General features: G+C 36.6%; 1 protein-coding gene across 2 annotated transcripts in view; it reads left to right on the top strand.

Annotated features, from left to right (window-relative positions):
• The window catches only part of PDZRN4 (PDZ domain containing ring finger 4), a 367,140-nt gene that overhangs the window by 328,098 nt on the left and 13,783 nt on the right, over positions 1-25,259 (top strand). For both annotated transcript variants that reach the window (XM_086713640.1, XM_086713641.1), the window contains 2 exons: positions 17,791-17,889; positions 20,385-20,447. In XM_086713640.1, coding sequence (XP_086569766.1) covers positions 17,791-17,889; positions 20,385-20,447 — 162 coding nt within the window. The remainder of the gene's footprint in view (positions 1-17,790; positions 17,890-20,384; positions 20,448-25,259) is intronic.

The following is a 25,259-nucleotide window of genomic DNA, read 5'->3' as shown; positions in this document are numbered from 1 at the left end:
TGCTACTCCATAAAATCTGATGTTTTCTTTCCTTCTGGCATCAACTGTGATGACCATATCCTCTGCTGGACCTAATGTTCTTGATGCGCACTTTCTTTCCCTCTCTCCATTTTGGATTGTCCCAGATGGCTTGCTCAGATCACTGCATACACTCCATGCTGTGTTCCAAGGGTTACCTCAGGGAGAAGTGTCCATTGCCTATCTTTATGCCTTGGGTGTCATAAAGAGCTAAAATATGTCTTCTATATTCACTTGATTTCTTTTGTACTTTTAGGACAAAGGCCTCAATCTGTAATGGCAGGTCTAAAAATAGTCTCAGTAATGCTATGTTACATTGTCAACTTGCCTGCAAACAAGATGCAATAAATACCTGCCTAGTCAACACCTAAGTATAGAAAAAGAACATTACCATGGCATTGCAGCCCTGTGGTGGCTTCTCCCTAATCCTGTCTCCTTACCTTCTCCCTTAGGAGTAACCAGCATCCTGAATTTTATGCCTGTCGTTATCTTGCTTACCTGTATAATTTTGAGACATAAGTTTGTAGTTCTAAACAATTTGTTCTTTAATTTTACATCTTTAAACTTTTTTTGCAACATACTGAATGTATTCTTCTTAAACCTGTATTTTTTATTCAGAATTACGAGCCTTGTTCCTAGTTGATCCAAGATGTTATATATAGCTGCAATTCACTAATGTTCACTACTAGGTAGGATTAACATTTATGAAAATGGCATAGTTTATGTGCTTGGTGGGCATTTGAGTTGTTTCCAGCTTCATAATATTACAATGCTGCTATGAATTGTTTTGCATGTACAAACTAGTGAGTATTAGCACTTTCTAGGGAAACTCCTGGGTATAGGATATACACGTTTACTAAGCAGTGAATGCCTGGGCTGATTCTAACTCCTACCAACAGCGTGAAGGTGCTCCTAGGTGCCACATTCCCAAAAACACTTTAGACTTATGATTTTCTCTAAAGATAATTTTCTCCAGTTATCATATTGTGATATTCAGTTTTCTCCAGGTATCATATTGTGGTTTCAAATCTCCTTTCTCCTAAAAAAAATTTTAAAATAAAATCTCCTTTTTCCTGATGATTAATAATGCTGAGCATCTTCTCATATGTTTATTGGACTGCTCAGTTTTCTTCTTCTGTATAATACCATTTCAATATTTGCGCATTTCTATACTGATTTTTTACTGATCAATTTTTTTAAGAGTTCTTTGTGCCCTAAACTGTGAAATCAATCCTTTATTTAATACAAATATTTGTGTATAATACAAATATTATTTCCCAGTTTGCAACTTGTCTTTTCACTTTTTTATGGTACCTTATGATAAGTAAAAGTTTCTAATTTTAGTATCATAAAATACAGTAATATGCTGCTTCATGGTTAAGGCTTCTTCTGTCTAATTTAAAAAATCCTTCCTGGGGCACCTGGCTGGCTCAGTTGGTTAAGCTTCCCACTCTTGATTCCAGCTCAGGTCATGATCTCACAGTTCGTGAGATCCAGCCCCCATGTTGGGCTCTGTGCTGACTGTACAGAGCCTGCTTGGTATTCTCTTTCTCCTTCTCTCTGCCCCTCCCCTGCTCATGCATTTTCTCCCTCTCTCTCTCTCTCTCTCTCTCTCTCTCTCTCTCTCTCAAAATAAGTAAACATTTTTAAAAGTCCTTCCTTCCCAAATGAGTGGTTTTTATTTTGTATTCTAAATTTTTAAAAATAATTTTGCTTTCACTTTAATCTTAGATTCACAGAGGTTATTTTTTCACATTTTTGTTATTTTTATTGTTGATATGACATGAATGAATGAATAAATGAATCTCAAAAAGATGAATGGGTGAGGAGAAATATGGAGAGAAGGGAAGTTAATTATTTGGGGGTTTTTAAGTTTTTATTTTAATTCCAGTTAACATATAGTGTGATATTAGTTTCAGTTGTATAATACAGTGATTCAACACTCCATACATCACCTGGTGCTCATCATGAGACATGTGCTCCTTGATCTCCTTAACACCTGCCCCCATCCCTCACACACAGATTATTTTTTATTATGGTTGGAGTTTGGGGCCCAAATTTATTTATTTTTTCACTGTGGATTACATGTTCTCTTAGTACTGCTAATTAAAAGGTCACATTTTGGGGGCACCTGGATGGCTCATTCGGTTGATCATCTGACTTCGGCTCAGGTCATGATTTCAGGTTTTGTGGGTTCGAGCTCTGTATCAGGCTCAGCGCTGACAGCTCAGAGCCAGGAGCCTGCCTCAGATTATGTGTCTTCCTCTCTCTCTGCCCCCCCCCCCCCCCCACTCACACTCCGTCTCTGTCTCTCAAAAATAAATAAAAACGTTAAAAAAATGTTTTTTAAGTTAAAATATTTTAAAAATTAACATTTTGGGTGTGCCTGGGTGGCTCATTGGGTTCAGCATCCAACTCTTGATTTTGGCTCAGGTCATGATCTCACCATTCGCGGCATTGAGCCCACCTCTGGGCCGACAGTGCAGAGCCTGCTTGGGATTTCCTCTCTCCCTCTCTCTCTGCCCCTCCCCTGCTTGTGCTGTCTCACTCTCTCTCTCTCTCTCTCTCTCAGAAATAAGTAAATAAACATTAAAAAAAATTTTTTAAGTCCACGTTTTTCTTGATATGTAATTACAACTCCATCATAAATCAAGTTTCTGTGTAGATGTGAGTTTGTTTCCGATCTCTTGTGTCTGTTCCATTGGTCAGTTTGTCAAACTGTATGCCATACTATACTGTCTTAAATTGTATTGTAACTTTATTAGAAGTGCTGGTAGCTGGCTGGATAATTCTCTTCCCCTATTCTTCACAAGTGTCTTCAGTATGCCTTGTCATTTGCAGTTCATGTAAATTTTTTAATTATCTGTGCAAGCCTATGGCAATGTTATAGGGAATTTGAATTTCTTCATCAATTTGCAAAGAATGAACTCTTTGTAGTATTGATTCTTCCAATTCATGAACATGAGCTCTCTTTTTCTCTAGGTCTTTAATACCTTCCAATAGATTTTATAATTTTCTCCATAAGGTGCTTACACATCTTTTTATTAGCTTTATTCCTAACAATTGCTATTTTTTCTGCAATATTACATAATAGATAAGAGCACAGACTCTCTAATCCAATTCTTCCCTTTTCTAGTTGTGCTTTGAGAAAATCACTTAACCTCTTTGTGTCTCAATTTTCTCATATATAAAATGGGGATGTTTATATACCAAACCTTTGGAATCATGAAAATTAAATGCAGTGTAAAGTGCTTAAAACATTGCCTAGCACAAATTAAACTTAATGTGTTTGCTATTATTGTTAAGGAGAATATTTTCATAATTGATTAATTCACACTTGAAAGTAATATATTTATTCTTCATTTATTGGGAATAATATTCCGTAGCTCTACATTAGATCAAGATTGTTAATCATATGGCTCAAATATTCTATATCCTTAAACTTATATTGCCTGATCTACCTATGAATCACCATTATAGTGATAGATTTGTCAAACTCTATCTCTAATTCTATCATTTTTTTTTTTTTCTGCAACTTGAAGTCGTAGTTTGAGATGCATCTGAGTACAGAATGTTTATTTCTTCCTGGTCAATTTAACTTTTTCTAAAAAAAATAAAAAATGTAGTGACTATTTCTTCGATGACCTTTTCTCTACAATATATTTTATTATATCGCTAACATAGCCACACCAGCTTTCTCTTGGTGTTTCATGACATACCTTTTCCACTTTTACTTTCAGCTTTTCTGAACTTTTATGTTTCACATGTGTTTCTAAGCATCTCTTGCTACAAGTGTTTTTGTACAGTTTTTGTGTAGTTGGGTTGTTGTTGCATTAGCGGTGGCAGTGGTTTGTTTGCATTTGTATCTTGTCATTTAATGTTGTATAACTACACCATTTGGTCTATTTATATTTGTTATAATTATTTATAAATTTGGACTTAATTCCATTATCTTGTACTGTACTTCATTTGTTTTCTCTCTTCTGTTTCTTTTTCTCCCCTTTTTAATCTTTTATGTGAATTGATCATGTTTTTCTCATTCCATGTTTTCCCTTCCACTGGATGAGTCCTGTTCTTTTAGTTCTAAGATAAGGACTGATTCCTGGATTGGCGGATTAATGGTTTTCATCAGTTCTGGAATATTCTTGGCCTTTATCTCTGTGTTTCTTAACTTCTATTTCTTATTTTTAATTTCTTTGTCTCTGTGTGCATTGTAGATAATTTTGTCAAATCTATCTACTAGCTCACTAATTTCTGAGTAATTCTCTCCTCAGAGATATCTATAACTTATTTTTTGTATTGGTTATTTTTATACCCACTCTTTTCTCATATTTGCAATATTTTTCTATTTTTTCATTATATTAAACCCCCTTATATATATTTGTAATGTCTTTGCAAACATGATGCCTGTTAATTGTTTTCTCCTGTGAAATCTCACTCTTAGTGCATTGTTTCTTGTGTGTTTTATGAAATTAGGCTGCAAGCTTATTTTTATTCTAACTTTATCTCTGGTCTCTTTGAGCCTGGGTTTCTCCAGCCAGAAGGTACACGTTTGTTTCTGCCAGTATTTATCATGATCATTCCCATGTTATAAAAGTTATTTGGAGTCAATATTCCATTGTTTAGATGTTCTCTTGTTTAAGAATTACCATATTGAGGACATTTATGATATTTTGCTATTATGAATTATACAGTAGTGAACAGATGCTGATATACGTCAGATGCTGATGTTTTTCTATGTAGTTACCAAACCAGACTACAGAATACATAATGGCATGATTGAAGTTAATTTTCAAGTGGCCAAAATGATCACACTAATCTCATTGACAACAAATAGAGAACCATGCTTACTCTTCAAAGGCCCAAGGAAAAAGCAGTTCATAAAGCAGTTGGGCAAATAACCATAAAATAATTTTTAATAAATAAGTATGTTAAATATAAATAAAACATTTAAAATTGACCTGATTATTTCATCTACCCAATGTCATAAAATACTATTTAGATTCTTTTAGAATGACATAAATTGGCATCATGATTATGCAAACATATAATTATATACCTATGCATCCAGCACCAGGGAAAGTAAACCATCTAGAATAAAGACCAATACGTATGTGTGGGAATACATACATTCTTATGAAAATTTGCCAACTCGCCAAAGTCTAAAACAGCATTCATTTGCCATTTTTAAAAAGAGATGGTAAGATAATATCAGTGCTAACTATTTGCAATCCACTGTTTATTTATGACTCCTGTGGGTACAGAGGAGTTGTGAGGAAATTTAGAAAATTTGTGTGTATATGAAATTTGTGTGTATGAAATTATGCCATTAAGTAATGTTATATGAATTTTGTGGGAACTCCTCCAGTGTTTAAGAAGGTGCATACGTCCCCAAAATGAACTTTCTCCTTTCTAAGGATGAGTGTTAAAATTCATACCTTGCTTCTTGATTTTAAAAAAAATCAAATATCTTGACTTTTTTGGAGAAAAGGTAAAATGTTGAGTAAAGCTTTAATTTCAACATTCTATGACCTGTTGTTATATTTTCGAATAGATCTATTTTAGGGTTTAAGTTCCGTGGTTAGATGAGCTATATCAGTAGAGATAAGAAGACACATTTAATTATATAAAAGTGCTACTTTACTAAACAAGTACAAAAACACACAAAAAACTGGGGAACAATCATTGTGACATTTATGGGCTCTTGACAGGTTTAAAAGTCTTGTACCTTTTCCTGTTATGATGACCACAGGCAAATCTCCCTCGCCCCCACTATAAAATAGCTTAGAAAAGGCTTACAATAATAGCCCAGTGCCTCATTAGAAAAGCCTGTATTTCCTGCTTCAGTAACCAGCTGATGGAAATAAAGTTCATCTTGTCAACAGGTTTATTTATTTCCCATTCTTCTTCTTCTTTGCTAATCTTCCTTTTATGTTTCCTTAATAATATATACTGGAAAAGTTCCTGAATGCTTTTCAAATAAAAAGAAGTTCTGGGGAGGATTGACAAATTTCTGTTGTGTCAACATAGACACGGGCGTCTCCCAGTCTGGAATCCAATGTATAATATCTGAAAAAGATGAATGTAGACCCTCCTCTTCTCATTCATCAGATCAGGAGATATTCAGGTCTACTAATTGGTTTTAATGCGTGTTATTAGGACTTTATTGCCTTTATTACAATAAAGACACAATGCATTTCATGTATCATAATAGACTGGCATTGAAAAATAACTAGTAGGGCTGTCTCCAGAAGAAGGAATAGAAAAGGAAAAGTCTAGAATTGGTGCTAACAAATGAGTTCTTTGGACACTTTGGGATTGTGACCAGTAGCCAAATGTAGAACCTATGAAGTATGAAATAATGCATAAATTCAGGATCAGCTGTCACCTACAATTAGTATGTATTTACCAGAAAAAAAAAAACTATTATTGTTATACATGTGGTACTAATCTGGAGATGTGGAACTCCAAGCATCTTTTAATAATTAATCTTGTGGGTCAGATTTCTTACTGATCATCAAATGCTACAATAAAGTACCATATTTTTGTGTGTGGTCATAATAGGACAGATAGTAGTTTGGATTTTCATAATAAGAAATTTTAATTCACCATTTGATCGTGTTTTCAACCGATGTCTTAAACATTTATTATAAAAATATAATAATGTGAAAAGACTACTTATCTTCATCTACTTCCAGGAACAAATTTACTCCATAATATGTTTCAATGTAAAATCTTTGTAGTTTCTGTGCAATTTTTACAATTAATCTTCCCTATCTCTGAAGAAAACAGTGGTTTGCATTATTTTTCATCAAAAAAATGTCATTGCATACCAACATATTGACCCAACATGAAACATACATGGAATGTCAGCTGATACATTTAGATTAATATCTCCATGCAAGTTCAGAAAGTAGTTTTTGTTAACATGTCTCAGATGCTTTCCTTACATTAACCTTTAGCCCAAGTTTACAGTAACTCTGCCATCTCTACTAAACTCTGTGCCCTTGGGAGCAGTCTTTCAGTCCTACCAAACCAAAATATGCTCATTCATGGGTTTTAGATTACAGCTCCGTACCTCTGCATTCTGCATTTTTCACCAGTTTGTCCGTACTCATGTGTCTTGTCTCTCAAGGGGCAGGCAGTGTCTCACCCTCTTTGCCAAACACTTAACAGGGCTTCCAGTGTTCCAAAAGGTTGACTGCTGATGGCATTGTTTCCCATTAAAATAAAGCAGTGATAACCACCATAACTTGTCATCCAAAGTTGATATTTATAACCTATTTCAGTCCTAGTGTACTAATTTCCCTGGAAGATGCTCCTGAAGATGATTTTGTGCATGTTTAGATTTAGCTTTTATTCCTTTCCAATGCTTACTGTGCCACCTCAAGTACCTATAGATCATCTGTACAGACCCTTCTATTTAGGTAAAACATATTTTGCCTTTCTCAAGTAAATGTCTGCCCCTTCAAAACAACTATTTTTACTTTAAAACAGCATCCCAAACAATAGGTGGCATCTCTTTAGCTGATCTCCTTTACTGAAAACATGGCCAGCTCAAAAGCATGACAAGAAGCACAGTCATTGAATCAGGGACCTACCAGGGCACAAAGGGTCACCCTGTCCTTTTCGACTATTTACTTTGCAGAAAGCACATTGCTAATATCAAAGAAATGCTGTTAATGCTTTCTTTTGAAAAGGTGGCTTTTCAGTAATTCAAAGGAAAGATAGCTTACAAATGCCAGGAGTGGTGATACAATAAGGACAGCCGGACAATACAAGCAGTATTATCTCGGTGATAACAGGTGTTTGAGCCTCTCAGAGAATGCACAGTACTTTTGTATGCAAGTTAGTGCACTGTTCCTTCTTTTTAAATTTACTGTACAAATGCAGGGTTTAGAGAATATTTAAACATTTTTCAACTCGAGCCCTTCCCTCCTAGAGTCCTCTATTCATCACCCCGATTCAGTGTGTGGTGCAGCTCACGTCAGCTGTTCAACCTGGTTCCTGCCTGCACACATCCCTCCTGTATCACAGGCTTCTGTCAGCTTCTCTCATCCCCTGGGATGATTTTGGCACTCACAACACACTCTGCTCCCTCCCATACCCTCCATCTCAAGAGATAATGACTTAAAGAGTAATAGAAGAACCAGAGAGACAGGAGTAGAAAAAAGCAACTATATGAAAGTCAGGAGGCCTGGTTTCCACTCCCGCCTCTGCCACTAAATTACCCAGTGAACGTGAGAAAGTCATTTATGTCGATAAAAGGTGGAGGGCAAGTTAACCAGTGTCTAAAATCCCTTCCAAATAATTCTATGAAATAAATTATGCTTATATTACTTTCCTTAAAATTCAATCAATATTAAAAAATAAAATAGAGGGAATTTATGCTTCTGCCTCAGTTGAGTATCAGGAAAACAAGTCTTTGCTTTCTCTCAGTTGTCCTAATTTCTGTTCATGGTTTATGGATGAGAGAAAGCTCATACATTTTCATACTGACCTCCCTCCCCTGTGTCTGGCCAGGACTTCCATTACAAGACATTGTAGAATTGGTTACCTAGCCTATGTCTCTAACATTGTCTCAGTAACCCCCTGAGCACCTTTTGCTGTAGCCACACTGAACTCATCCTCCATAGAAAGGGTACCTTATCTCTGGAACTTTCCCTGTCTTGACTCATCTCTTGATTCTTGGCTCATCTCATTTATGGTGGGAGTTGGGGGGGTGGGGGGTGGGATATGTGTTTCACCACTGTGGTTAAGGGCCATGAGTCTGGAGACAAACTACCTGGGCATGAATATTGGCTCTGCCACTTGTATGGTATAAGGTCCTTGGATAAGTCACTTATGCTCACTAATCTGTTTCCTTACTTGCAAAGTAGAGACAGTAATATCTACTGCTTAAACTTGTAGCAGTCAACAGGGAGTAATCAACGTACAGTGATTGACAGCTTACCCAACACAGCAAATGTTAGCCATTCTTGTTACAATTTTCAGAGTTAAAAATAAAGGAAGTGTGGTTTCAGATAAGATATGAAATTTAACAAAAAAGTAGCTATCCCACATCTGATGAATGCCAAGACACATTAGTGAAGCCAGATCAGTCACTCCTCTGGAGAAACACTTCCAAAACTTTCAACATCACTTGGAGTAAAGCCAAAGTCTTTATAAGGCCTTTCAGGCCCTGTATCGTCTGGAGGCCCTTCACCTCTGTGATCTGATCTCCTACCCACCCCCCAAAGGCCTCAGCTCTGGAGTGATTACCATCTGGCTTCTTCCCCCAACCTGCCAGGCACATTCCTGGCATTTCCTTTGAATGCACCTACTGCCTGGGTTGCTTACCCCATGTGACCACATGGCTAAATTCCTCATCTCCTTCCTGATTCTGTTGCAATACCTTCTCCTTGATGAAGCTCACCCCGACATCCTGTTTAAAGTTACAACCCTTCGGCTTACCACATACCACATTGAGCTATCATGAGTTCTTTTTTGCTCGTGTCTCAATGAGTCTAGACAGTGAGCTCTTAACTGACCACTAGACTAGAAAAGTGTATTGATAAAAAAAAAAAAAAAAAAAAAACTTTTCAAGTAAACCAAAACAAAACAAAAACCTGTGTTCAATTTCTGATTTAGAAAAATAGTTGCTAAGTGACCTTAGGGAAATTACTTAATGCTGGCCCTGAATTTCCTTATCTATAAAATGAAATTATAATATTTACTAAAATTAACTGGAGCTCTCATCCAAGAGACAGAAGACACAAAACAAATGCTTAAAGAAAGAAAGGAGATATAGTGGCATACCAAACTGAAAATTCCAAGAGTTTGCTCTTTCAGGCATAACTTGATTCAAATGATGCCACTAAATTTCAGTCTTTCTCCATCTTTTGGCTTTTATCTTTTCTCTACTGAATCCATCCTCAGGCTCTGTATATTGTGGTAAGATAAAGCTTTGAGATGCTCTTGATCTACATTCTTGCAAGTTTAAGTACAACAGAAAAGACAAGTGTTCTTTTCCCAATAGTTTCAACAAAAGACTTGGGCCTGATTTTGATAGGCTTGAATTGGATCAAATACCCATCCTTAAAATAATCACTAAGGAAATAAAATACACTAATTTGCTAACATCTAGGTTGCATGCCTGCCCCTGCAGCTGGAATCAGTCCTAAAAACATATAGAAGGAGAAGGATGTAATTCTGCACAAGATATTTAGGGTCATGTTTCCAAAGAGAGAAAAAACGAGTGCCAGGTGGGCCAGAAATTCTTATACAATGTATCACCCTCTCATATTTTTATAAAACTGAATTAAATATAATTTGTAAACACTCATGAATAATGTTGATACATAAACACAATGGTCGATACATAAAAGTTTCTAATGCTGACTATAGTTCTTGGCACATAGCAGGTGCTAAGAAAATGTCAAGTGAATGAAGTGAATCAGTAAAAACTGATCTGGTAGAGTGATTCTTAGGATGAGTAATTTACAGATGATTTTCATTTATTTTCAGTTAACTCCCTGGTTAGCTTTCTTGTTGGCAGAGATTGTAAGAGACTAAGTGACATCTATTGTTTTTACAGCTTTCCGAATGTATCCTACTGAATCTAATACTATTATACTCAGGCACAAATATAGAAAAAGCAATTTCAGCCTGCATCTCAACCCACTATAGCAGTTAACTCATCCAACAAATGCATATGGGGCTTCAGTTAAGTTTCCAGACTATGCTGGTACTGAGAATGTAAACAAAATGACATGGCACCATCATCAAGAGCTGGATTTCTTTGTTTCATATGTAAGGATTATAGGACATAACAATAAACATAGCAAAGAACTGCTTATAGAATAGAAAAAGAAACAGGCAATTTAAAAGAGTAAGCAACTTAGCTAAATACATATTTGCTGATAGAAAAGAAAAATATAAGTGATAGTACTTTTCAAGAAGTTAGTAAGCATCTGTAAAATTCTGAGAGAATTTTAGGGGCTTTACTTAAGAAAGAGGGATGGGGAGGGATAGCATCCAGAAAGTATCATTTAAGCTAAGAGCTGAAAATGAGAAAGAACTTTATATGGAACTAGAGGGAGGAGCTGTTGAGAATTCAGGCTTGGCGTTTGTGCTAGAAAGTGAATCCCAGCTCTACCTCTGACTTCCTCTGTGACTTTGGGAACATAACTTCTCTCTTTGCCTCATTCTCTTCATCAATAAAATGAAAATAATAGTAACTGTGTTAAATATTGATAAGATACTACTTTCCTCTAAGCCCTTGTCTTCTCTTGCATAAACTGATAACATTTCCCCCCCAGCCTTCCTGTCTCTTATCCCCTGCAACTCACCCATGATACTACTGCCAAAGCCATTTTTCCACACTGCAAATCAGACTGTGTTACTTCTTTTACAATGATTCGTCTTTACTTTTTGCAAATTATTTAGTACGGTGTGGCCATCCTTCCATGATATGGTCCTTGTCTACCTCTCCAGTTTTATTTTTCACCATGGCCCCTCACCACCCCAGTCTTAACCCTTAGATTTACACACATTAACTAAAAGTTCTTATAACTTGGCATGTTGGCTGCTTCCTATCTCTGTAACCTTTGTGTAGTCAGTGTTCTCTGCTTGGAAATTTGGTTTTGGTGAATGCCAGAGTCAATTCTATTATCTCTTCCAACACACTCTTATTAGATTCTTCCATCAGGCCCCAACCTAGAGCTGACCACCATACCAGATATATTGGATTTCCTCTTGCTCCACCCCAAATGAATGATAGTAATGCTTTGTAGGTATGTATATGGCAATGGGAATGATCTAATGAGGAAAGAGAAACTGATAATATAAGAGAAAGGGAATAACTGAAAGAGAAATACTCATGAAAAAAAAATGTTAAAGGAGTGGCTTATAGAGCATGGGTGGAGACATTGGCCTTTGAGACAGTTGGGCCTCCCTTTTTCATTGTAATAGAAGGACAGCCCACAGCACAGATTGAGGTGAATTTGGATTGATACACTGAGTAGAAGGAAGAAGCAGCAGTTCCTATTTCATAGTTTCTTTTTTCTCCATGAAGCATGGGACGGGGTACTGGCTAAAAGTGAAGACAGAGAAGACGCCATAGCAGATTTGCAGAGAAAGGGGGTATAAAATGCCAGTCTGGGAGACTGGAAGGTTGAGGTAGTAATAATCTAGTGTCCAAAGGGCTGTGAGGCAAGATCATCAATTGAAAGTGAGGAGGTCCCGTTGGAGATTTGAGAAAAGAGGAGTAACTTGACAAGGGAAGTATAAAGTGATTGTCGGGCAGCATTGATGGTCAATTTGAGATTTGTGTTAATGAATTTACAGTGAAAGGGTCAGTGTGGTCAGCATCGATGTGCATTTCCCTGCAGGACCATACAGCTGCTCAGGTGGGAACATGGGGAAGTAATATCTGGGTTCACTCATGATTGACTTTTTGCTGGATGATATGGTAGAAGCAGAGAATGACAAGGGAGTTGTAGATTTTTCGGAAAGATTGTCATGGGTAAGTGTGGTTCTAAGGCATGCAAAAAGAGATAGGAGGGCTTGAAGGAATTACTGAATGTGAAAAGTGGAAGATTCAGTAGGTTCATGGCCTAGTGAAAGAGTAAACATGCTGAAGTGGGAATTCAAGAGTACCTGTGCTGATCAGACAGTGGAGTGCTGAAAATAGGTACTTTAAAAGAAAAGCAACTATGGCAATGACCTTTTATGAATAGTCTTTTCTACACATTGTTTATGGCATGTTGGACAATTTTATGAGGACCTCCTCCCCCCAAAACTAACATATAAATCAGAAAGTCCAGCCACAAATGACTGTAGGTATTTAGCAATGGTGTTAGTAAGCTAATCAATGATCATTTCCGTGTTTGTCCAAAACTCAGGAGTCAGCTGTGAATAATCCTGGACTTCAGGATTTTTATAAAGGTAAACCACATGATCCTAACACCTAAAAGCAACTGTTTTCTCTAAAGATACAACAAAAAAATAACTGACATAAACAGAGATTTTCCCTAGTTTCCTCACATGCCATTGTTCTTTGTTTTAGATGGAGCAGGACTGTGTGAGAGGCCATTGAAAAACAGTTGTTCATACAGTTAGAATGATTTTCTAGTTGCCACAGCAGAGGTAACAATACATAATTGGAGTATCACTCCTCACATACCCTGAATTTGTTCCCTGTTTCTATTCCTGGTCCAGAATTACTGATTACTGGCATCATGAATCTACCCTCTCCTGATTAACAATATAAACAAAATTAATTTTTTTGTGAAGGTATAAAATTCATTCAAAATGGGAAGTTTATCACTTCCTAAGGTGGCTCAAAACACACGAAGAGAAGCAGACAACCTGGACCCAGAAAAATGTACATAGTGATGTGGGTATTCCAGGATTTTGTTATTTATTTCTTGCTAAGTATTATACCTGGTTTCCACTATCAAGATAATGATATTGAAGCCATATTTTCACAGTAGACTATCTAGCTTCCATTAGCTGTGGGAGTTAAAGTTTTCCTACTTCCCATTATTTCTTTGTTTTAAATAAGTGTTTTGTTGGAACAACTCAGCATGGTATTCCACTAGTTACTAATCAACATTACAAAATGTAAGACAATGATATATGATTAATACTAAGCTTGTATAGTAGTGCATCTGTTGTCAGATAAATATAAACCAGGAATATAAAATAAAATAAAATAAAATAAAATAAAATAAAATAAAATAAAATAAAATAAAATAAAATAAATAAAATAAAAATAAAATAAAATAAAATAAAATAATAAAATAAAAGGAAGATATGGATACAATAGACCCCTGTATCCCCTGTTTCCTGTGATTATCAGTTGACATCAATGACCATCCTGTCTGGCCCTGGTTCATCTTCAGACTTACATAGTACTGATTGCCTCTGAAATTTTCTCTTCATGGCTTGGGCCTCAGAGCTCTTTAGGGTTTGGAAACAGTTTGCCTTAAAAGCCATTGAAGGTACTTTCAAGCCGCATTCTTCCTCCAACAACATAGTCGTATCTAGAAAGCAAAGTATGGATTGTTTTTTTCTTTTTAAGTTCCTGGTTTCTCGTTAGACCCAAAAATAAAATATGTAAAAGTTTCACAGTACTGTAGGGCAACTGATTTATGTATAAATCCCATTCTTTCTATGATTGGAAGGATGTTTCACGGCAAGCTTTACTAACTTTAACCTTCTACTCCACCCTCAGTTTCCATGCAATTAGTTTCTCACAGGATTAGAAACTGCTTTTATTTTTTAAAGGGACTTATGCATGTTCCCAAAACATAGCATCTTAAAGCACATTTAAGCCAGATGAATGTAGTTTTACCAGGTATATGAAGTGACTCTTCTACTCCAGTCACAAATGACTTCAGGATGGTTAGCAGCACCATCGTGCATGTCTGGCTTTGATTCGTATACACCTGTGAATTGTTTCTGTGGAGAAAATGTACAGAGGTAGCATTTCACTTTTATGTTTTTCATCAAACAGCTTGCTAGTGACAGAGGGAAAGGTATGAAAGTTGTTAGGGAAAACATTCTCTATTACCAGGAGGTTGTTTCTTCAGAAGTCAGAGGCTTGTGTGCTTTGTGAAAGGAATACTAAATTAAACCTGTACTAGAGAATTTCTTTCAGGTAATCAGGCTTTACAAAGCCACCTTTGCCTCATATGAACAAGATGCTCCACAGGTAGCTGCTTAGAAGTTATTTCATCATAGAATTAAAGTCACTTTGATTCCAAAATGTATGCTTCTGTTGTACTAATAGGAAATAGGCAGTGTCTGAAACATTCTCAACCAAAGAACTAATGGCAAGTCCACATTCATTACTGGTGTCGGATAGTTTGTGGGATCCAGGAAATCTCACTTGAGCCTCCTTCAGAGCCTGGAATCCTACCACCACAAGTTTAGTCCTTTGAATTAAGGCTTCGTATTTCCAGCCTTTATTAGTATAAGCCAAACCCTAAGTGGGCAACATTTAAAATCATTATTAATGCAAGAATCAGACTCTTAACTATAGAGAACAAATACATGGTTGCCCTAGGGTGGGGGGATGGGTGAAACAGGTGATGGGGATTAAGAGTATTTTATTACAATGACCACAGAGTAATGTATAGAATTGTTGGATCACTATATTGTACCCCTGAAATTAATATAACACCGTATGTTGAACATACTGGAATTAAAATAAAAAAATCTAATGAAAAATAATTATTAGTGATAATCTCTTTAAGAAATAATTTGTCAATTTTCTTTATATCCTAAGAGCTACTTGTGAGAGAATAGAAGATAACATTATACGCCCAATTTTTCTAGGGGATCGGTAAGATGGCAAACCTGAAATTCTAATGACTGCCTGGATAGGCATATCTCTAGGAACTCCACGCAGTTAGAAAGAAGTAGGAGGGTGTTGAGTGTCTTTAAAATGGGATGTCAAAAATAATATCAAAACAGGGAGGGGGACAAAACCGAAGAGACTCATAAATATGGAGATCAAACTGAGGGTTACGGGAGGGGCTGTGAGAGGGGGGATGGGCTAAATGGGTCAGGGGCATTAAGGAATCTACTCCTGAAATCATTGTTTCACTATATGCTAACTCATTTGGATCTTAATTTTTAAAAATAAAAAATAAAATTGAAAAAAAATGGGATGTCAAAATGAAAGATGGTGGAGGAAACTTTGAGACCTATTCTACACTTTTGCTTAGGTCCAATACAATGACCATATTGAAAAATTATGTTGGCCCAGGATCTTAGTCATCTTTCCCTTGTGATTCTTGAGTAGATTCTTTGATCTGTGGCACTGAAATCTTATGGGTGGATTCTGCCTTTCTTATCTAAATAGATTGGTTCATTTTATTGCAAAACATTTCATCGTGCCTCTTCTAAGCAAACACCAAAGCTGTGGCACGGCATTGAGAATGTAGAGAAAACACTCACAAAAGCAAAGCTCCTTCTACAAATGTCTTCCCACAGCACAGGGAATTTCTCCCCTGCTATTGGAAGGACACTGAAAGTCAATGCATTTTAGTTTTGACTACAGCTCCTCATTTGCTTTAATTTAAAGGTCCCAATCTCAGTTCTTTATGGAGTGTTTAGGTTTCCTTGTAGGTCTCTTAGGAATCATAAGCTTCTTTACTCTTTAACTGTATACTGCACTGCTGTAATTGAAGCTCTTTTGTTGTTGTAATTTCTTCCTAATGTTACAGTTTCAGTCAAGTGTTCTTTCCCTCTGGAGGCATTAATTATGCCCAGTTTGAAAATACCCTTGCTTAGTATATACTTTTTACTTCCAGTGCCAAATCATACCACTGGTTCCTATTCTTCCCCAGGGTGAAAGGGTTTACCACCTTTTTTCTTTACTGTTTAGCACTCACCATGCCCTTTTTCACCAGTTAGAAAGTCATTCTTCATAGTTTTCTGAAGTTCACCAATTTATGGTACATATCTCAGGACAGAGGATCTAAATTTTGTTTTGTTTGCTATCAGCTATGAAATTATTGGTCAGTAGAGCTTATGAGGGTCTCCCCTGGCTAAGGATTTACCTATGGTTTATAGCATGTCATTAAAATCAAATGGTTATTTTCCAATGGCAAAGCCTTCACTGAGATATCAAATTGAAAGGGAGGATCCTTCTTCAAATGTAGCAGAGAATAGTGGAAAATATCCTCTTGTTTGAAGTTAGGTGATTTTTCTTTTATTTAGTCCTGGTAACTGTTTCAGATAAAACACAGTTAAATGTATTCTTACTATAATCAAACTTAATAACCTTCTTTTCATTCACATACACACATGCATACACACATACACACACAATCCATCTCCACTAAAGAGGAAAGCCTACTTAATTATTTTTTTACAAAAAGTTATATACCCTTCATTCAATTAGGAACAAGTTCCCCATGATGAAAACATCAATTTGTCTTTTAGTGCTTGGAATTAAGCGATTTATCCTAAAGTCATCTGTTTCTGAGAGTAGTACAAGTCTATTTCATTATATAAAAATGAAGTACACTGAAATTTATTATTATTTTACTGAACATAAATCAGGAAATAGATTCAATATACATTACCTAAGGACTGACATTTCAAGCCCCTTAGCCATGTGTTTCAGTAAATGTGTTTCCATGTTCATTTACTGCTACATTTTGAATCATTGCCTCTGCCCATATGACTGCTGATGTCTCTCCCTTCAGCCTGAATGAACCCATTTCATTCCAAGGGTGAGAGCATCTACAAAATAATAGAAAACCTTGGCCTGAGCTACACAAAACACTTTCTTATTATCATACTGTACAAAACTAAAAAGAAGAATTGATAGAGTCCAATGTAGTATTTTTGTATTTGGACTTTGTTTTATTAAAATATAAATAAAATCACAGTAGCTCCCAATATTTTTATGAACATTTCTCTGCCTACTTTGACAGTCTCAGATATTTTATTGATTCCATCTTATTGATTTGTGCATATTTTATATTTTATTGTATAATTTTAAGGGGTTTTCAGTTTATGATTTGATACAAAAGAATTGCACTTATCTCTCCAATTGTACAATGAAAATTTGAAACATTGGCTTGAATATACATACAGAAATACACATTGAAGGTAAATTTGGGTGATCCTGGTAACATAAGTTAATTTCAAATGCTGGGCAATAATTACGAAAACCTCCCAACATGACCCGGAGAGTATCAGTGAGTTCTCCATTCTGCTGTGGGATTTCTCTCTGAGATAAATGTGGTTCTATGTGTGTTTTTCTCTCAGGAGGTCGAGCTGTGTCGTGTTAGCAGTCAAGAGAAGCTGGGCCTGACAGTCTGTTACCGAACGGATGATGAAGAAGACACGGGCATTTATGTCAGCGAGGTAAGAAATGCTGAGGAGGGTAAGGAGGGGGAGGGAGACTCTGAGGAATGGAGTCAAATGACTGGCAATGAGAAAATCCTTGGGAGGCTTGAATGTGAAGAATTGGCCATGTTCCAGTACTTGTCACTTTCAATTAGGAAAGTAAATTATGTTGCCCAGGTAATGTAATTATTATCAGCCTGTTTAATGTGGACAGTTTCACCACAGAATCCCAGTAAGGAAAAGTGCAAAAATGGGAACATTGCCTGAATTTGAATAAATTCCCTAAGGATGCAGAAATTCAAGCAAAGTTTTCAATGAGAAAACGTTTGTCCTTCCATTCCCTTTATCAGTGCTGTTAACAAGAGCACTGACTAATTGCATGTTAAATCTAATATCACAGATGTCACATATTTTACTCTGCTGGCAGGATTGATAAACTTGAATATCCAAGGAGTGTATCTATAAGTTTGTTTTATTCAACCCCATAATCACTGTCAGAAAGTGAGATACTTAAATGTGAAACATTCTTAGTGTTAATTACCTTGGAAAAACCATGAAGCAAAATTTATTATTATAGGTGACTTTTTAAGACTCCCAAAAGAATCATTTTGAGAGTAGTAGGGTGTAATTTATTTTAATGATATGTACACATGACTAAAAATTATATACATGCAAACACACATATAGATGCATGTGTATTGTCTAATTCCTCCATATATATGTATACACACGCATATATATGGGTGAAACTGTCTATGTATGTATGTATATGTGTGAAAAAGAAGTTAGAGAAACTAGATACTAATTGACGTCCCATGCTGTTTCAAGTGTTCTTGGCCATGATCTTCAAATCATTACCTAACTTATTCAGCTTCAGCTTCCTCAACTAGAAACCTGGTACAATGCCTATCTCATTGCCTTTATAGAGGTGTTTAGAATATGGGAAAGATAACGTATTTAATGCACTTTGAAAACTACACAGCTCTATAAATGTAAATGTTACTCTTTATCGCTTTACTGACTGGCTCCTGCAATGGAAAAATCTCTAGAGAATATTTGACTGATATACCTCTTTTAAGTGGACAGCTATGATAAGTCTTCTAATTATGGTGAGGAAGTAGAGGGAAATACCTGCAGAATTGTCCTTTGTAATATGTACCGAGGTACAGATGTCGACGTTAAGCACTAGGTTGATTATAGTTCTGCAGGTAAAGTTTTAGATTGTGAATGGCTTCTCAATAGGATACAGTTAATTAATCATGCCTAACTTCCCTCTATTGAGTCTCTTATTTACTATTTATATATGTCAGCTTTGGAGCTTAACTTTCCAGGGATAATAAAGAAGCCACAGGAATTGAACATATGTACTTGGAAGGAATATTTTCCTTATACATCTTACATGTAATTATAGTGTCTTTGTTCTTAATTGATCACTTAAAATTCACTTATTAGGTGGATAAGAAAGTAATATCTAACATCTGGACAGGATGGATCAACCTCATGGCTATACTTGAAATACTTTGCTTGAAATTAAAGCTTTGATGTAATAAGTTCAAATAAATGGCTTAGAGCCATGATGTAAAATGTGATAGATGGTATTACCCCCAGTGAACTGTGTTTGGCCCATTAAAATGTTGGTAAACTCTAAATAGAGTCTTAAATATCTATTTATTCTAAAATAACTTATAGTTAATAACTTTACCCTATAATGTAAGGTAAAGCCTAGTAATAATCTACATGGATAGGATTTTTTTTTCATTTTTTGAGCAACATCAATTATAAATCTCTATAAATTAATGTGCTCATGAGACAGAAATTTCTTTAATAAGTATGGACTTATTGTATAGCTGTCAGCTTTTCTAAGACCGCTAAACCAGGATTTAAAGATCACTTTAGTAGAAAGCAAATTTCCTAAGTCCAGAAAATTCTAGTATTAACATCTGCTGAAGATCATGTCCGCTGAAGACTATACCTGACAGTCTGTATACAGAAATGAGTGAATGGATGTAAAAAAAAAAAAAAAAAAGAAGGGAGAGGAGAGGAGTGGAGAAGAGGGGAGAAGAAGGGAGGAAAGAAAGAAAGAAAGAAAGAAAGAAAGAAAGAAAGAAAGAAAGAAAGAAAGAAAGAAGAAAGAAAGAGAAAAGAAAAGAGAAAAGAAAAGAGAAAAGAAAGAGGAGGGAGGGAAGATGGAAGGAAGGAGAGAGAGAAAGAATGGAGGGAGGAGGGAGGGGTGGAAGGAGGAAGGGAGGAAAGAGGAAAAGGGAGGGGGAGAGAGAAGAATGGTCTTCAAATTAAGTTCTGCTCTAGTTCTCTTTAATTGTATTATTATTAATTCTAAAGTAGTCGATTTATATTTTTAGAATCAGTGATATTTGACAGAAAAATTTGACATGCATTGTGTAAATCAGTAGAGAATTTTGAACCAGGTTACTAAAAATATCTTTAACCATATTTTTAAGTTTCTGGGGAAATATTGCATATCCAGTTGAAGATGTGTGTTTTCTCCATTACAGGTAGATCCAAATAGCATTGCTGCCAAAGATGGCCGAATTCGAGAAGGGGATCGTATTTTGCAAGTATGTGGCGTAAGTCATTTCCTCTGGTTTCCTACTATTCAGTAGTTTCAATTCTATTTAGTTTTTTATAAAAAACTAGGAAAAGAATTTGTCTTTTCTAGATATTAACATTCACAAAACACGAAGCTATCGAGTAAAAATGTTTTTAAAATGAGGATGGTACCATTCATTAAGAATTATTAGCTAATAATTAGTGATTGAGGCATCATCTCTGGACTTGGATAACTCCTCTTCAACTTCCAGCACCACCACTTACCCGAGCACATTACTTAACCTCTCATCGTAAGCCTGTTTCCTCATCTTAAAATATGATAATAATAAAACGTATTGTTGCAGAGGTTAAATGTGATTATGCATGTGATATGCTTCGCACACGGCGTGGTGAGTAATAAACATTAACTTGTATTACTACCAGCAGCGGTAGCATCAGTTACTGCTGCCCTTTCCAGAATAAATTAGGTAAACATGGATTCCTGTGTTCCATTGCTATATGAAAGTCTAGAAGTCTGAAGAATTTTATTTGTTGCTGGGGACGGGTGGAGGGGAACGCCTTCTTTTCCTCATGGAAATGTGAAAACATAGAGACTATTTAAATTTCAGTTTAAAGATGATGAGCAGCTCATAAGAGGGGAGGTGGAGCTGGTAAGAATTCCAGGCCAAATTAGGAATAACCCTGAATGCCAGTTTCCGCCCCAAACCCACCTTGACCCCCTCCTTCTCCTCTGAGTCCTTTCCCATGCAGAATGGCTACAGAAAGACACACAACTCCCCACCTTTTGTGTCCAGATTAATCCAAGTTAATAACAGAGGCCTGTCAGGGTTGAGTTTCACTGCAGATCACAACTACGAAGTGGGGAAGATGACTTAAAAGCCGAAGTGAGGGAGCTATAAACTGTTAAAACATTCCGCATAGCTTTTAGTCTTTGTGATAGACCTACAGTTCCCATTTCTCCTTCCTAAATGCAAACCCCTGAAGAATGTTTCTTTGCATTTGATGGGAATGGATTCAACACTGTGCCTAGAATGAAGGCTTCAAAAATAGACAAGATGCCATCCCAGCATTTGGGGCACTCCAGGGGTAGTTAGGAAGACAGCTGCATACACAGATGATTACGATGCAGTGTGGCATTGTCATGATAGAAGTGTGTTCTCGCTGCCCTGGGCACATACCAGAAGGTTATTCTGCCCAGCCTTCTGTTAGTCTTTCCTTTCTTCAGGGTACAACTCACTGATTCACAGCACTTCTTCATACCCTTCCTCTTCTCTAGCTAGATGCTGCGGAACTCCTTTTCCATCAAGGACCCTCTACTAAGGCTCCAATTAGGAAAGAATAAAAGTATGAATTAGTGGTCATTCATGGTCCTACTAATTTTTCAGAAACTTCAAGAATATGTAACTTCTATTTCTATTGCTCCCTAAGTGGCGACCTGTAGTTTAACAAAATGGAATGTGTCATAGGCTATATCAGGGGAAGGGAAATCAGGTAACCAAGGCACAGTCTTGTTTGCTACCATATTTTCGATGTCTTTCTCAATCACACATGAATAAATGCATGAATGAAACATAGGTATTTAGTGGAAAAGGTAATAGGATAGATGAATCAAATCTGTAGTAAAGCTTTACTGATACAGCCTCATTAAAAAATAAGGGCACATTTTTTTGTGTGAATCACCCAGATGATGAAACCTCCAAACATATTTTATTATTATTATTTTGATTTGGAAGTAATTATAAATGTATTGTTCACCTTGTTGACATCTACAGTTGAAAATACTCAGTTGAAAAGAATGTAACCTTTTTTTTAAATGTTTGTTTAATTTTGAGAGAGAGCACAAGAGGGGGGAGGGGCAGAGAGGGAGGGGAACAGAGGATCCAAGGAGGACTCTGTGCTTATAGCAGAGAGCCCAATGCAGAGCTTGAAGTCAGAAACCAAACTGTGAGATCATAACCCTGAGCCAAAGTCAGATGCTCAACTGACTGAGCCACCCAGCTGCTCCAAAAAGAATGTAACCTTCTTTTGATGCTCAAGGGTCTGTTGTGCCCAGCAATCATTGCACAATACAAGAATACAACAAAAGACTCAGTGGCTAAAAGGTCTGGAAGATTTTGTGCACCAATATAAAATCACCATAGTTGGCTACGTTTTCAGATGTGTTGGGTCTATTTTTTGTCATGTTTCTCTTGTTTCCAGTCATCACTCCTTTCTCTGACCATCTACTCTCCACATTTGACACCTTGTACTGCACCCTCACTGGCTCCCTTCCTAATGCAGCTAACCACTGCCCCATAAGGTAGATATACAAATGCAGTTATTAAAATTGCATCTATTAGTTCTCAGAGTAGAGGTAGATCAAAATAAAGTACATGTGTTTTCATATGTTCATACTATATATTTTGACACTTCCTTATTCGTGGCTATATTAGAGGCAGATAAAGTTTTCCGATACAATATTTGCAGGATAATAAGGCATTCCTTAATGGAGTGGGTTCATTGAAGAAACAACAGCAGGATTGACAAAATTCCGTTGTCTGCCTGATTACTTTATATTCAGTGACAAATATGTCACACTTAATGAACAAATACATGTCACATTAAAAAGCCTAGAATTCAAGTCTATTTGCACACACAGAAAACAAAGAGTCTTAAGGGTAATGCTGAAATTATATTAAATAAAACTGTGACAAAATTGTACCCATAGACAAATAGCTCCCATATGGTTGATGAGGAGATTATGGGATACCCTGTAATGAGCAATTAATGACTCCTGTCTCAGGGAGATGAGAGGGAGAGAACGAGAGGATTTACTTCTTATCCTTGGAGTTTCCTGGCTGGCTTTTATTTAAATGAATCTCTTTAGGGCAATTGTGGTTTTAATTTCCTGTTCATGATGACCTAAGTAGAGTATTTCTATGGTCTGGTCCTCATTGTGAAACTAAAATTTTCTAAATGTACTGTATCATGGGACCTCACCCAGTGGCACCACCCACACAGATACATCGGATTGGCCCAAGGTAGGGATTATACAGAAGAAAAACCATCAACCACTTTCATGAGAGCATGTTCTAGATCTCATGTGTCTTTCTTCTGCAAGCCATCAAGTGTTCTGTCTTCCATGCCATCGCCACACACTTGTGGTATCAGATGTGTCCTCAGGAATTAATATGGGGAAGTCCTCTCACAAAATTGCAATGCTGAGTGAAGACAAGCATTTCTGAGCCCCAGAGAGAAAAGATTAAAGACAACATACGTGATCAGAGTGCTGTATTCTCATTTTCTCCTTGGGATAGTGAGCGTAGCAATATTGCATGTCGCAGCCTGATCTCATGTTGGCCAAAAACGTCAGCCATGTTCCTAAGGATTACTCTGACAAAATCCTGCAGAAAACCCAAGCAGTGGAACAATAAGACTTCAAATGAGCTTTCTCTCTCTTTCTCTGCCCTACACCTAAACTTATTTCCAGCATTTGTTCCTACTTTTTTCCTTTCTTCCCCTTAGATAACTGCCCCCCCCCACTTCTGTTCTTTCCACTTCTATATCTCTGTACATTATTCACCTTCTTTCCATACTAAAATATAAGCTCACTTGAAATAGATCATTCCTCTTTTGCCTTAGATCCTGGGTTTTCAAATACATTCCATAGGTGGTGCCAAGAATTTTAGTTGCCCACCCACCTCTGGTACTTGCTAATATAGGTAACGTAAAATTTGGCACATTCAAGCAAAAAAGCTATATTAAACCATCTCTAGGCTTTTAGGGTTTTGCACACATGTGCACACACACACACACACATATACACACACACACTCACGCACATACAGCAGATTGGGCCCAATGTGAGATTTTGGCTGATTTGTAATACCATGAAACTCTTCTAAGCCAAGGCAATATCTGCTTTGAAGTCAATGTTTACATATGCCCAGACACAGATAATAAGACAAGACCTATTTTCTAGCACAAATTTTCCTCCTTGTAACAAAAGGTACATGTTGCCTTTCTCCTGGTTCTCTTTCCCTCTCTTTTCTTAAAATTAAAGTCTTCCATTAAACTGTGGTGTCACACTGACACATCTATCTCATCTCCTCCCTGTGATTCTCGGTCCTTCACCTTTATGTCTGCCTGATGTTGTCATGCACAGCAAACTGCCTTCCCGCGAGCAGCCCTGTAGCCACAAGCCATCCTTCAGGAACAAAAGCAAATGAAGGTTGAAAGCTCTATCTGATTCCATTCCTCAAATCTTTTCATTCTTTGCTGAAACCCATGGCTGCATTTCTTGCCCCAATATCAGTCTGGGTGTCAAACTCATGTCCTGAGTTCAATAGGATCTACCAACCGGTGGGCTAAAGACACAGTTTTGAAAGAGGAACGATAAATTACATTTTAACACCAGATTTCTATGGTGAATTCATTTCATTCCACCCATGATTCTGGGTGTAAATGTGTTTCTACAACATGGGATCTGTCCTTTCAGGACAAGGCATAGTGTGAGGACTGGAGACCATAGCTCTGGTCATGCTGAGTTCACAGAGGAGACAGATGAGTACCAACTGTAATGGGGCTGAAAATCTAAAACAACCACATTGTTTCTTGATGGTTCTCGAAGAGTTAGAAATACATATGAGATAGATGTATAGAGTACTAAACCACCTTTACTACTATGGACTTAATTATTGTGCATGAATTTTAATATATTTGCTCTGTTTAGAAGAAAGCAATCTTTCCTGTATGGAGGATTGAAATATAGACATCAATGATGTTATAGTAGTAATAATAATAATACTAGCAAGAACAGTAACATCAATAGCACTACGTGG

The sequence above is a fragment of the Puma concolor genome, chromosome B4 (genome assembly GCF_028749965.1).
Source record: "Puma concolor isolate L17-30 chromosome B4, mPumCon1.1.hap2, whole genome shotgun sequence".
NCBI classification, from domain to species: domain Eukaryota; kingdom Metazoa; phylum Chordata; class Mammalia; order Carnivora; family Felidae; genus Puma; species Puma concolor.
This window is presented reverse-complemented; position numbering and strand designations above follow the sequence as displayed.